The sequence below is a fragment of the Theropithecus gelada genome, chromosome 19 (genome assembly GCF_003255815.1).
Source record: "Theropithecus gelada isolate Dixy chromosome 19, Tgel_1.0, whole genome shotgun sequence".
Taxonomy (NCBI): domain Eukaryota; kingdom Metazoa; phylum Chordata; class Mammalia; order Primates; family Cercopithecidae; genus Theropithecus; species Theropithecus gelada.
In genome coordinates this window covers 354,188-367,508 of record NC_037687.1, presented here as the reverse complement: position 1 = coordinate 367,508, position 13,321 = coordinate 354,188, and the positions used below count along the sequence as shown (strand labels likewise).

General features: G+C 61.7%; 2 protein-coding genes across 3 annotated transcripts in view; both read left to right on the top strand.

The window, feature by feature from the left end:
• The first annotated feature begins 1,622 nt into the window (after window positions 1–1,622).
• On the top strand, window positions 1,623–10,753 carry ODF3L2 (outer dense fiber of sperm tails 3 like 2). 2 transcript variants are annotated; one of them, XM_025366699.1, is made up of 4 exons: window positions 1,623–1,985; window positions 3,967–4,074; window positions 8,346–8,459; window positions 9,842–10,753. In XM_025366699.1, the coding sequence occupies exons 1-4, from the start codon at window positions 1,859–1,861 to the stop codon at window positions 10,360–10,362; spliced, it is 870 nt and encodes a 289-aa protein (XP_025222484.1). In that variant the 5' UTR covers window positions 1,623–1,858; the 3' UTR covers window positions 10,363–10,753. The 2 variants fall into 2 exon arrangements, with proteins under 2 accessions (XP_025222484.1, XP_025222485.1); XM_025366700.1 differs by lacking the exon at window positions 3,967–4,074 and having other exon boundaries at window positions 1,726–1,985.
• Window positions 10,754–12,820: 2,067 nt separating this feature from the next.
• Window positions 12,821–13,321, top strand: part of SHC2 (SHC adaptor protein 2) — a 39,212-nt gene continuing 38,711 nt past the window's right edge. The window contains exon 1 of the mRNA XM_025366666.1: window positions 12,821–13,288. Coding sequence (XP_025222451.1) covers window positions 12,821–13,288 — 468 coding nt within the window. The remainder of the gene's footprint in view (window positions 13,289–13,321) is intronic.

Here is a 13,321-nt window from a genome sequence, read left to right as displayed (position 1 = left end):
ACCCAGGCTGGAGTGCAGTGACCGGATCTCAGCTCACTGCAAGCTCTGCCTCCCGGGTTCCCGCCATTCTCCTGCCTCAGCCTCCCGAGTAGCCGGGACTACAGGCGCCCGCCACTGCGCCCGGCTAGTTTTTTGTATTTTTAGTAGAGACGGGGTTTCACCGTGTTAGTCAGGATGGTCTCGATTTCCTGACCTTGTGATCCGCCCGTCTCGGCCTCCCAAAGTGCTGGGATTACAGGCTTGAGCCGCCGCGCCCGGCCCTATACGAGAATTCTAAGTGTTTCCGGAAAGTTGCTCTGGGATGAGAACCCAGAGGCACTTAGCCCGAAGCTTTGATATTAAATCTGAGTCCGAGAACCCTGGGTTCAAGTCCTGGATCCCCTGATGAATTACTGAGGGACTCAGTGCATGTTACTGTCTCCCCGAGCCTCAGTTTCCCCATCTGTAACAACACATTAGGGTTTGTGGCAGTGCCTCCCTCACCGAGATGCTGTGATAACGAGACAAGAAGATGCCTGCGGGGCGGGGGGTGGTGGTTCACGCCTGTAATCCCAGCACTCTGGGAGGCTGAGGCAGGTGGATTATCTGAGGTCAGAAGTTCGAGACCAGCCCGGCCAACCAACCTGACTCTACTAAAAATAGAGTCAGGTTGTCCCAGCTACTCTGGAGGTTGAGACAGGAGAATCGCTTAAACCCAGGAGGCGGAGGTTGCAGTGAGCTGAGATGGTGCCACTGCACTCCAGCCTGGGTGACAGAGCGAGACTCCATCTCAAAAAAAAAAAAAAAAAAAAAATTACACTGCAAAAGGCTCCAAAAAATACAGAAACGAACAAGGAGGAGACAGGAACGTGCCTCCCATTTGGCGGTTTTCTGAGCATCTTCTTGGAGCCTCACACAGTGGTCACCTTCAGTGAATCAAAATCCATCGCGGTTTAAATCCCGCAGACTTCTGGAGGCAGTGAGGGCGGCTCTCACCTCCCCTCTGTCCTCGCCGCTGCCCCAGGGCCTGTGCACAGGTGTCCCTCACGCTGACGTGCGCTCCTCACAGGTCTCTGCACGCTGCCTCCTCACCTGCTTGGGGACGGTTCGGTTTTACCTTCTCCGCGGGTCTCGCCTGCACCCACACTGCCACCCTGAACCCCAAACCCGTCTGCGTTTTCAGTCACACTCAGTGCCTCCTCATACACCAGACTGTGTTCACTTATCACATTTACTGACGACTTTCTCATCTTGAGAACATCTCCTTCTTTTCTGTCTGTTCCTGTCCAGTTCTCACCACCCCAAACAGAAACTGGTACACAGTAGGTGCCCAGCACGTGCTTATGGGAGGAATGAGTGACAGGATGAGGCAGTAATGCTTCTTGGCTCAGAGTTGCAACTCCCAGAGTTGTGAACTTGCTGTATGACCTTGGGCCGTGCCTCAGTTTCCCCAGGTGTAGAAATGGGGGCACGCCGCCCACGACCCCACCAGTCCCTCCTGCTGTGAGGCTGTGGGTGTCATGTTTGCAGGTCTAGTTCCCTGGGGCCGGCCCTGGCTCCAGCCGCCCAGCTCTGCTGGCTCCCGGGAGACACATTCTGCTGACACCGGACTCTTTCCTGGACTGTCCAGCCGCCTGGCTGACACTCGATCCCGGCCCCACTTCCAGGCCAGTGTCCGGCCGACCAGCCTGCCTCAGGCCAGGGCCCCATGACTCCCTACTGTGGCACAAGGGGCTGTCTGTGCAGCTGTGGTCGTGGGAGGGTGTGGTGAGGCCGTGAAGGTGGGGACGGTGCCTGGGCCTGTGGCTGCCAGAGCTGCTGAGGCTCAGGAGGTAGCACCAGGCCCCGTGGGTGCTGCCGGGGCCATCGCCTGCCCACCATGGGGACCCTCAGCTGCGACCCCGCCCCACGGTTGGCCACAGCCCCCCTTGGCCGGCGAGTGACGGAGGGCCAGATTCCGGAGACCGGCCTGAGGAAGTCCTGTGGGACGGCCACCCTGGAGAACGGTGCGTGCCAGCCACGGGGGACAGGTGGGACCCTTTCCTGCTCCATTCCCCCCACTTCTGGGGCTTCTGGAATGTTCTGGGAGCCCAGCAGGAGGCAAGAGTTTCAGGCAAGTCCTTGCCTTCCCCCAAACCTCAGTTTTCCTTCCGGCAGGATGGGTATGGACACGGGGTTGCCTGGGCCCCGAGTATGTTTCTGTCCAACGGAAGCTGAGTGTTTTGTGGGCCGGGCCCTTTCCAGGGGCTGTGGGTACAGCAGGGGGCAAAGCCACAGCGATCACGCCGGAGACGTGGGGAGGAGGGAACGTTTTCAGCGTGGCCCTCGGGGACGCGCGCCGTAGACAACGCGGGGCAGGGCAAGGGGCGCGTGTGCGGAGGCTGCTCTGCTGGGAACCACGTCAGCTGCTGGCCTCGGTGAGGGCCCGGCCCAGGCCGCAGTTTCCTCAGCACAAGCAGCTGGAGTCAAGCCCCGAGCCAGGTCCTCGGGTTCTGTGGTCTCTCCTGACCCCTGTGGCAATGAGATTCCGCAGAAGCCACAACACGTGGCGTCTGTGACCGTGTAGCTCTGGGGGGCTCAGGCCTCAGTTTCCCCACCTCTGTGTATCGCTGTGCCTGTGCCTCAGTTTCCCCATCTGTGACCGTGTATCTCTGGGAGGCTCAGGCCTCAGTTTCCCCACCTCTGTGTATCTCTGCCTGGGCCTCAGTTTCCCCATCTGTGACCGTGTAGCTCTGGGAGGCTCAGGCCTCAGTTTCCCCACCTCTGTGTATCTCTGTGCCTGGGCCTCAGTTTCCCCATCTATGACCATGTATCTCTGGGAGGCTCAGGCCTCAGTTTCCCCATCTGTGNTCCCCATCTATGACCATGTATCTCTGGGAGGCTCAGGCCTCAGTTTCCCCATCTGTGACCATGTATCTCTGGGAGGCTCAGGCCTCAGTTTCCCCATCTGTGACTGTGTATCTCTGCCTGGGCCTCAGTTTCCCCATCTGTGAACGTGCACCTCTCCCTGGGCCTTAGTTTCCCCATTGGTGACCATGTATCTCTGGGAGGATCAGGCCTCAGTCTCCCCATCTGTGACTGTGCAGCTCTGCCTGGGCCTCATCTCCCCATCTGTGAACGTGTATCTCTGGGAGGCTCAGGCCCTAGTCTCCCCATCTGTGCCCCAGGGTGAGGGCCGCTGCTGTTCTCCAGCCCTTCCCTCCCCTGCCCTTCCCTCCCCTGCCCTCCCTGGCCCTCCCCTCCCTGGCCCTCCCCTCCCCGGCCCTTCCCTCCCCGGCCCTCCCCTCCCCTGCCCTCCCCTCCCCAGCCCTCCCCTCCCCAGACCTTCCCTCCCCTGCCCTTCCCTCCCCTGCCTTTCCCTCCCCAGGCCTTCCCTCCCCGGCCCTCCCCTCCCCTACCCTTCCCTCCCCNCCCCAGGGTGAGGGCCGCTGCTGTTCTCCAGCCCTTCCCTCCCCTGCCCTTCCCTCCCCTGCCCTCCCTGGCCCTCCCCTCCCTGGCCCTCCCCTCCCCGGGCCTTCCCTCCCCGGCCCTCCCCTCCCCTACCCTTCCCTCCCCTGCCCTCCCCTCCCCAGACCTTCCCTCCCCTGCCCTCCCCTCCCCGGACCTCCCCTCCCTGGCCCTTCCCTCCCCTGCCTTTCCCTCCCCAGGTCTTCCCTCCCTGGCCCTCCCCTCCCCGGCCCTTCCCTCCCCTGCCCTCCTCTCCCCTGCCCTTCCCTCCCCTGCCTTTCCCTCCCCTGCCTTTCCCTCCCCGGCCCTTCCCTCTCCTGCCCTCCCCTCTCCTGCCCTCCCCTCTGTGATTCATGTCTGACTCACAATGCAGGCATCATATTTTGTCTCCAGAGGGGCAGCAGCCTCTTGGTCCCCGGGGCCCCCAATCCTCATCATGGAGGGAGAGGGGAACCCAGGCTAAGGCTCAGGAGCTGGGTCCAGGGCTCCTTCCTTGGGGAATCTGGGCCCAGGTGGTGACCTGAGGGCTTTGGGCTGCAGGCTCAGGGCCAGGCTTGTACATCCTGCCGTCCACTGTGGGCTTCATCAACCACGACTGCACCAGGGTGGCCAGTCCCGCCTACTCACTCGTCCGGAGGCCCAGTGAGGGTAAGGCGGGCGGGCGGGCGGGCGGCTGGGGGCTTCCCTGGTCCTCCAATGTCCCCCCGGGGCACCGATGGGTCTCCTTACCCCTTAGATCCAGGCCCCCAGTTAGCGCAGCAGGAAGCAGGCAGGGCTGGGCTCTACGACTTGCTCCATCTCCTACTTGCTGCGAGACCTCAGGCAAGCTGCTGTCCCTGTTTTTTCACTGATGAAGAGAATGGAAGGAGAAAGAGCGTTGTAGGGAGGTGAAGACCTGTACCTGCCTTCCCGCGTTTGCAATTCCTTGCTGCTCAGGCAAATTGCTTAAGTGCTCTGCAACTCAGTTTCTGTTAAAAGTTAACAATACTAGGCCGGGCGCGGTGGCTCACGCCTGTAATCCCAGCACTTTGGGAGGCCGAGACGGACAGATCACGAGGTCAAGCGATCGTGACCATCCTGGCTAACACGGTGAAACCCCGTCTCTACTAAAAATACAAAAAAATTAGCTGGGTGTGGTGCGGGTGCCTGTAGTCCCAGCTACTCGGGAGGCTGAGGCAGGAGAATGGCGTGAACCCGGGAGCGGAGATTGCAGTGAGCCGAGATCACGCCCCTGCACTCCAGCCTGGGAGACAGAGTGAGATTCTGTCTCAAAAAAAAAAAGTAGCTGCAAAGCTGGGTGTGGTACTGTGTGCCTGTGGTCTCAGCTGCTGGGGAGGCCCAGGCGGGAGGATCACTTAAACCAGGAGGTCGAGGCTGCCGTGAGCTACGATCACACCACTGCACTCCAGCCTGGGCGACAGAGTGAGACCTCGTCTTAAAACAAATTTAAAAAAAAGAAAAAATAGGCCGGGCGCGGTGGCTCAAGCCTGTAATCCCAGCACTTTGGGAGGCCGAGATGGGCGGATCACGAGGTCAGGAGATCGAGACCATCCTGGCGAACACAGTGAAACCCCGTCTCTACTAAGAAATACAAAAAATAGCCGGGCGCGGTGGCGGGCGCCTGTAGTCCCAGCTACTCGGGAGGCTGAGGCCGGAGAATGGCATGAACCCGGGAGGCGGAGCCTGCAGTGAGCTGAGATCCGGCCACTGCACTCCAGCCTGGGCTACAGAGCGAGACTCCGTCTCAAAAAAAAAAAAAAAAAAAAGAAAAAATAGTAGCCACAGTGATGCATAGCGATTAGTAAGGGCTCAGTAAACGTGAGCTGTCGGGTGTGAGGCTGAGCCCGTTTTTCCATCATGAAGGTGGGGGCTCCTCAGGCCTGGCCCATCTCACAGGGCTCTCGTGTATCTCTGTGGACATTCCTGGCTGCTTGTGCAGGCACAGGCGGAGGGCAGCACGGCGGGAGGGCAGCACGGCGGGAGGGCAGCACGGCGGGAGGGCAGCACAGCCGGAGGGCAGCACGGCGGGAAGGCAGGCACGGCAGGAGGACAGGCAAGGAGTGCACCGGCTCGCTGTGCCACGGGCTGGTGGCCTTGCCCTGTGGTGCTTGCTTCTGTCTAGAATGGGCGCAGTGGCTGCGATGGGCTCTGATGAGTGACGCGGCTCAGGCGTGGACCGCGCCTGGTGCACAGGGAGCTGCTGGTGTGCATTAGTGGTGCTGCTACCACAGGCCAGCGGATCTCAGTGCTCCCAAATTCCACCCCTCCATCAGTGCTCCCAAATTCCACCCCCCATCAGTGCTCGCAAATTCCACCCCTCCATCAGTGCTCCCAAATTCCACCCCTCCATCAGTGCTCCCAAATTCCATCCCCCCATCAGTGCTCACAAATTCCACCCCTCCATCAGTGCTCCCAAATTCCACCCCTCCATCAGTGCTCCCAAATTCCATCCCTCCATTTTCTACCACTGCTCCAAGGTCCCAGCTGGGCTGGGAGTGTGGTCGGAAGGGTCTTGTGTGGAGAGTTTGGTTCATATGGACAGAGGCCTGCTGGGAGGGTTGGCTGGAGGAGGGGCAGGACAGCAGCCTGTTCTCAGCCTTCCGAATGAGCAAAAATCCCAGACCACACTGGGACTCAGGAAGCTGCAAGGGGTCCCAGAAGGCCAGTGAAGGCGTCAGCATCCCCTGTCCCCAGGACCGGGTTAAGAACTTAGCCTGTGACCCAGACAGATCTGAGTTCCCAGGTTCAAATCCCAGTCTCGGGACACTTCCTGGGACAGAGACAGCATGGGGAGCCTGGTGGCATGGGAATCGTGCACACTTTGCTAAAGGCCCAGGATAGGCTCCCTGGAAGTGGAGCATGGGATCTGGGTTTTGTAGGATGAGTAGGAGTTCGGTGGAGCCCTCAGAAGAACTGAACTCCAGGCAGAGCATGCTTTGTAGGCCGAGGTCTAGAGATAAGCAATGTCACGATGATCTGGGGTGTGTTCATTCTCACGGGGCACTGCGCCAGGGGTTGGGGAGGGCAGAAGAAAAGGCAGGAAGGTTCCAGGTGCAGGACAGAGGCTAAGATCAGTGCTTCAGCATGGGGAGTCCTGATGGCCAAGCCCTGCACAGTGAGCACTTTGAGGCGAGTCTATGGTCACGTGAGCGAGGCCCAGGCATCTGCAGAGGGGCGATGGGATCATAATCCGGGATTTTTGTTTTCTTTTCTTTTTTTTGTTTTTGAGACGGAGTCTCGCTCTGTCACCCAGGCTGGAGTGCAGTGGCGTGATCTCAGCTCACTGGCACCCACCACCACACCCGGTTAATTTTTTGTACATTTAGTAGAGACGGGGTTTTACCGTGTTATCCAGGATGGTCTCGATCTCCTGACCTCGTGATCCACGGCCTCAGTCTCCCAAAGCGCTGGGATTACAGGCAGGAGCCACCACACCCGGCCATGATCAAGGGTTTCTAATACAAAATTAGCAGCGCGTGGTGGTGGCGCCTGTGGTCCCAGCTGTTCAGGAGGCTGAGGTGGGAGGATTGCTTGAGCCCAGGAGGTGGAGGCTGCAGTGAGCCATGAGCCACTGCACTCGCCAGCCTGGGCGATGCAGGGAGACGCTTTAGCTCCCCAGCCTCTTGCAGTCCTGGGGGACTGTATTTGCCCTGGGCCAACATAGACCCCGTCCCTCCTGCCAGTCAAAGAAACGATGAGGCTGTGGCTAAGGGTCAGTGACCACCCTTGGAGTGTGGCCAGTGAGCCTGCCTTGGGGACCACAGCGTGTGTGCAAGTACTCGTGCCTGTGGCAGGGAGGTCTGGAGCCGTGTCTGGGCCACACTGCGTGCCACGGACTCCTCAGGGGAGGGCGAAGGTTTGGATGACGTTTCTTCCCTCACCCGTGGCTCGCTGCCACGTGCACTGAGTGTGTGCACAGGCGGTCTGTGGGGCCGTGAACACTGGCCAGGCTGTTACACGCAGGTGCCCGGCATCCGTCACTGGATGTGCTTTGGCGTGGCAATAATGGCAATCATGGCAACCGGTCCCAATCACGAACTGCAAGGGCCCAGGATCACTCCCTTCTGCAGATGCTCTCACAGTTTGATTTTCGCAACATACTGACGAGGAAAATAAGGCTTAGGATAAATGACTTGGCCAAGGTCACCGGCTCACGAGAGGCCCTGCTGGATTTAAACGTGGTCCAACGCCGAGCCCCTCTCTTAAGCATGAGACTTGCCAACAAGCCCAGGCGCTGGCTCAGGGCCTAGTTGCTCTTGTTACTCTTACTTTATGTACAGTTTTTTTTTGAGACTCCGTCTTGCTCTGTTGCCCAGGCTGGAGTGCAGCGGCACGATCACAGCTCACTGCAGCCTCAACCTCCCGGGCTCAAGTGATCCTCCCGCTTCAGCCTTCCGAGGAGCTGGGACCCCAGGTGCCTGCCAACATGCGTGGCTAAGTTTTAAATTTTTAGAAGGGACGGGATCTCACTGTGTTGCCCATGCTGGTCTCAAAGTCCTGAGCTCAAGTGGCCCTCCTGCCTCGGCCTTCGAAAACGCTGGGATCACGGTTGTGTACCACCACACTCAGCCTAATTATGTCCAGTTCCAGCAAACCCAGGAGCTGGTTCTCCAGCCCACACCTGCGCAGAGGTTAGAGGGGCAGAGGGGACTACAAACAGCAGCAGAGCAGAGCACGCAGGAAGCACTTCGATTGTGAGGAGACAGAAGAACTGGATCAGACAGTCAGAGCAGGGACCCGAGGCCACTCAGTTCAGGCAGCCACAACTCAGGGCCCCCGGGGTGACCACTCCGAGATGGGGCTGGGGTGGCCTCTGACCTGGTGGGAGTGTCTCGGGGCCAACAGGGGCACTGATGCCGGGAGGTGGGGCAGGCACTGTCTTCGGAGTCACTCCCAGCACTCCGGGTTCCCCTCCCCAGCACCACCTCAGGACACCAGCCCGGGCCCCATCTACTTCTTGGACCCCAAAGTCACACGCTTTGGCCGCAGCTGCACCCCCGCCTACTCCATGCAGGGCCGGGCCAAGTCTCGGGGTGAGTACCCCATGCAGCCGCACGAGGACCTGCTTTCCGGGGTCTCAGCGACTCTCCTGCCCCGTCCTCCCTCTCCCTCTTATCCTTGGAGTTCTTCGAATGCCAGTGTCTTTGGAGTGATCAAATCCAAGGGACACGGAGGAGGGGCCGCCATTCCAGTGCCCACAGGGGCTGGGGGAACTGAACGAGTGAAGTGGGTCAGGGTCACGGAGGCCCTGGGCACACATGACCACAGGGGCAGCCGGCCTTGGTGTCAGAAGGTGAGAGGTGAATGGGGATTGTGGCAAATCGGCAATGTCCTTCACACGCACCTAACAGCTTGCCTGCACACCTGAGGCACCTGCCTGACTCCCTTCTCCCATCCACCTGCCCACCCACCCACCCATCCATCTATCCATCCACCCACCCACCCATCCATCCACCCACCCACCCACCCATCCATCCACCCACCCATTCACCCATCTATCCACCCATCCACCCACCCACCCACCCATCCACTCATCTATCCACCCATCCACCCACCCACCCATCCACCAACCCATCCACCCACCCACCCATCTATCCACCCACCCACTCATTCATCTATCTACCCACCCACCCACACACTCATCTATCCACCCATCCACCCACCCACCCATCCACTTATCTGTCCATCCTTCCACCTATTCATCCATCCATCCATCATCTATCCAGCCATCTACCCATCCACCCATCCATCCATCCATCCATCCATCCTCCATCATCTATCCACTCATCCACCACCCATCCATCCACCCACTCATTCGGCCACTTACCTACCCACTCATCTATGAATCCTTACTTTTTTCCTTCTACCCATCAACTGTTCCATCCATCCATCCATCCATCCATCCATCCATTTACAAATCCCTTCATGAACCATTCACTCTTCACTCAACCACTCACCTCCTACCTATCCCGTTCATCCATTAACTCAGTCAACTGCTGGAGAATTGGAGTAGATTTGACATTCCTTCCTCTCTATGACATCTCAGTCTGGTGGGGCGGTTAGATGCAGGTGCAGACCATCCCACCTCAGTGTGCTCATGTCTGGACAGACGGGAAAACCCAGGCTGAGGGGTTCGAGAAGAGCTGTAAGGGTTCTACCCTGGATGGTATGGGGAAGGCAGCAGGGAAGAGGGATGGAAAATGAAGGCACGCTTGGCCCTGGGTCCAGCTTGGGCAAAGTCCTAGAGGCTTGGAAAACAGACTGTGTGTATGGAGGATGGGGTAGGGAGAGAAATGCACCTGGGTTACTTGAGAAGCGTTGTGAGCTCCAGGGTGCATGCGGGCAATGGGGAGCCATGCTGGGTCTCTGAGCAGGTGAGGACATCAGTGCCACCCTTCCTTCCCCGCTCTCTCAGGTCTGGAGGTGACACCAGGCCCTGGGGCCTACAGCCCAGAGAAGGTGCCCCCTGTGCGCCATCGGACACCGCCAGCTTTCACCCTGGGCTGCCGCCTCCCTCCTAAGCCCCTGGACACCTCAGCCCCTGCCCCTAATACCTACACCATGCCCCCTCTGTGGGGCTCACAGATCTTCACCAAGCCCAGAAGCCCCAGCTACACGGTGGTGGGCCGCACACCCCCTGTCCGCCCCCCGCAGGATCCTGCCGAGATACCAGGCCCGGGCCAGTACGACAGCCCGGACGCCAACACCTACCGCCAGCGCCTGCCTGCCTTCACCATGCTGGGGCGGCCCCGGGCCCCGCGCCCCCTGGAGGAGACCCCCGGCCCAGGCGCCCACTGCCCAGAGCAGGTCACCGTGAACAAAGCCAGGGCTCCAGCGTTCTCTATGGGCATCCGCCACTCAAAACGGGCCAGCACCATGGCCGCCGCCACGCCCTCCAGGCCTTCGGGGCACAGGCTGCCCGGCCGCTGCTGCTAGGCCAGGCTTGTTTCCCACACGGTGAATGGGGGCGTGGGCGGGCCTCTCCTGGGGCCTGGCGTTTGTTGGAGGGGCTAGGAGAAGCCGAGAGGGACTGGGAAACCAGTATTCCCTTCCCTTTCCTGAACTGTCCGGGTCCTTCTAGGACACCTGATCCTTCCAGTCCCTGGGGGCTGTGACCCGTGGCCCTCTGCAGGGTGCAGGGTGAGTCTCCTTCCAGTGCCCCAGTTTCTTCCAGTTTCTTCCAGGTCACACCAGGCCAGGCCAGGCCAGGCGGGGAAAGGGACACCTTCCGGCCCTCCCCAGTAGCTGGCTGGAGACGGAGCTTCCTGTGTCCTAGAACTCGGCGTCCAGCCCCACTAGGGCCTGGGTCCTCATCACAGCTTGGGTTTCTGCCACATTCGGACTCTTCCCTGTCTCATGGAAATGTGGCCACCAGCCCCGGTCCCAGCCCAGACTCAGGCTGGAGGCAGCCCTGAGGCCTGTGCGTTTCCCACTCCACCTTCTACAGTTGCTTAGCCAATAAACCTCTCCCGGGCCGCAAAGCTGTCAGCATCACATGGGCTGGCTCATTTAATGTGTCTACTGACGTCACAGAAAGGAGACACAAACGCTGCCCTCCAGAGCCAGACCCATAGCCCTCCGGTGCCCAGGGGGTCTGAGAGACCACGAGAGGGACCCAGGGCGAGGGGAGGCTGGAGGTGGAGCCAAGCTTTTGAGCAGGGAGCCGGGTAGGCTTCCAGGAAGACGGAATATTGAAGCGGGGTTTTGAAGGATGTATAGGAGCTTGATGTATTCTGATATCTGCCATCAGTAGCTGCTTGCTATGTTTTGGATATTAATAAAGATCATCTATGCTTCATAGCAACTCGGGACCAGGTGGCATTTACTGAGAGGAAATGGTGCTTTGGGGAGACCGGACATTTGTCCTGGGGCGTGCTGCCAGCCCCCGCCTCAGTCTGATGTCAGGATTTGAACCCTGGACGTTGGACTCAGTTCTTGCCACTGTCTCCTAGGAACAGGAAGGAAACCCACTGGTGGTGCCCTGTGACTGAGCCCTCTGTGTGCCAGGGAAGGATGGCACCGGGACCACCATACAAACCTCCCATCCAAAAAGACTCTAATCCCGGAGCTTGGGAGGGTCGGACGCTGCCCCGGGACCTCTCTGAGGGATGCCGCCCGGGAGGCACGCAGGGCACAGAGAAGGGGTGGTGGGGCCGCCCTCTCTTCACCCCTACAGCCCTCAGCCTGGGGCCGCCCATCCTTCACCCAGTAGGTGAACACACCCCGGACCCTGCAGCCTGGATCCCCCGCATATGTCTGGACACGCGCCCAGACACAGCGTCCCCCACGCACACAACACACACACCCACCGCGCGCAGGTCCAGCCGACCCATCGCGCCCACGATCCGCTCCTCCCGCGGACGCGCGCCTCCCTCCCCTCCCCCCTCCCCGGCCCCGCGGGCGGCGCCGGCTGTGACCTCATCCTCTGATTTATCGATCAGGCTCCGGGCGGCCTCGCCCCCCCTCCCCACCTGCCGGCGCGTCCCGGCCCCTCCCTTTGTTCCCGGCAATCAGCCCTGCTTGGGGCGGGGCAGGGGCTGGGGTGCTCCGGCCAAGTCGGGCCAGGAGGTGACAGTGACACCCCGTTTTCTGGTGCAGAAGGAACCGACCCTGGAGGGAAGGTGCGGCCGGTCTCGGAGAGGCTGAGGCTGGGGCCCAGAGCTCAGATGAGCTGGTGCAGGACTGGGCTCCCCAGAAGTGACAGAGGAAGGGCCGCGACCCTCCAGCCCGCTCCCCTGGGTTACAGCCGGAGAAACTGAGGCCGGGACAGGCTGCAGAGCAGGGGCCCGGCTCCGCTCCTAGCACCCCCTCCCAGAGCCGGCACTCCTGGGTCTGAGCCTCCGCTGTGCGCCCTCGGCCGCGCCCCTTCCCCTCCCCGGGCCTCAGTTTCCCCACTAGGAAATAGGGGTGACCCTGAGGTATCCTCTAGCTGGAACAACGGGGAGGGAGGGGCTGACCTTAGGGTCTGGGGTTCTCTTTTCCCTGGCCACGCCTCCCCGGGCCTCAGTTTCCCCCTTAGTCAACGGCAAAGAAGGGAGGTGATTGCTACGCCTCTCCAGCTCGGTCCTTCTGGGAACTTGGGCGGCGGGCGGGGGTGGGGGGCGCAGTGGGGAGGGTCGCTGACGGGGTTCTGGGTTCAAAGCCCCGTCCCGCCTTGGCTGCGGGTTCCAGGCCAGCGCCCAGTGTCCTCAGAGGGCCTCAGTTTCCCCAGCCTCGCGGCCAGGAGGCCGGGACGAGGAGGGCCGGGGTCCCAGGGGCGCAGCCCCCCGCGGCTGCGCGCTGGGCCGGGCGGATGACATCACCGGGCCGGGGGCGGGAGGGAGCGGGCGGAGCGGGAGGGCCTCCTCCGCGCCAGGCGCAGCGCCCGGTCGGGCTCCGTGGGGCGGCCGCGGCCATGACGCAGGGTCCGGGCGGGCGCGCGCCCCCGGCGCCCCCCGCGCCCCCCGAGCCCGAGGCGCCCACCACCTTCTGCGCGCTGCTGCCCCGAATGCCGCAGTGGAAGTTCGCGGCCCCGGGCGGCTTCCTGGGTCGCGGCCCGGCGGCGGCGCGGGCGGCTGGGGCCTCGGGGGGCGCGGACCCCCAGTCCGAGCCGGCGAGCCCGGGGGGCGTCCCGGCGCTGGCGGCCGCTGTCCTGGGCGCCTGCGAGCCCCGCTGTGCGGCGCCCTGTCCCCTGCCCGCGCTCAGCCGCTGTCGGGGCGCGGGGGCGCGGGGGCCGCGGGGCGCGCGGGGGGCGGCCGGGTCCGGGGACGCCGCCGCCGCCGCCGAGTGGATCCGGAAGGGCAGCTTCATCCACAAGCCCGCGCACGGCTGGCTACACCCCGACGCCAGGGTCCTGGGGCCTGGGGTCTCCTACGTCGTGCGGGTGAGTCCCCCCCCCCCCCCCCCCCCCCCCCCC

Excerpts from the sequence above, each read along its gene's own strand:
- ODF3L2 (XM_025366699.1), top strand. The coding sequence starts at position 1,859 with ATGGGGACCCTCAGCTGCGACCCCGCCCCACGGTTGGCCACAGCCCCC. Across the intron at positions 4,075-8,345 it reads CGTCCGGAGGCCCAGTGAGG|CACCACCTCAGGACACCAGC; the intron begins GTAAGGCGGGCG and ends TCCCCTCCCCAG. Across the intron at positions 8,460-9,841 it reads GGGCCGGGCCAAGTCTCGGG|GTCTGGAGGTGACACCAGGC; the intron begins GTGAGTACCCCA and ends CCGCTCTCTCAG.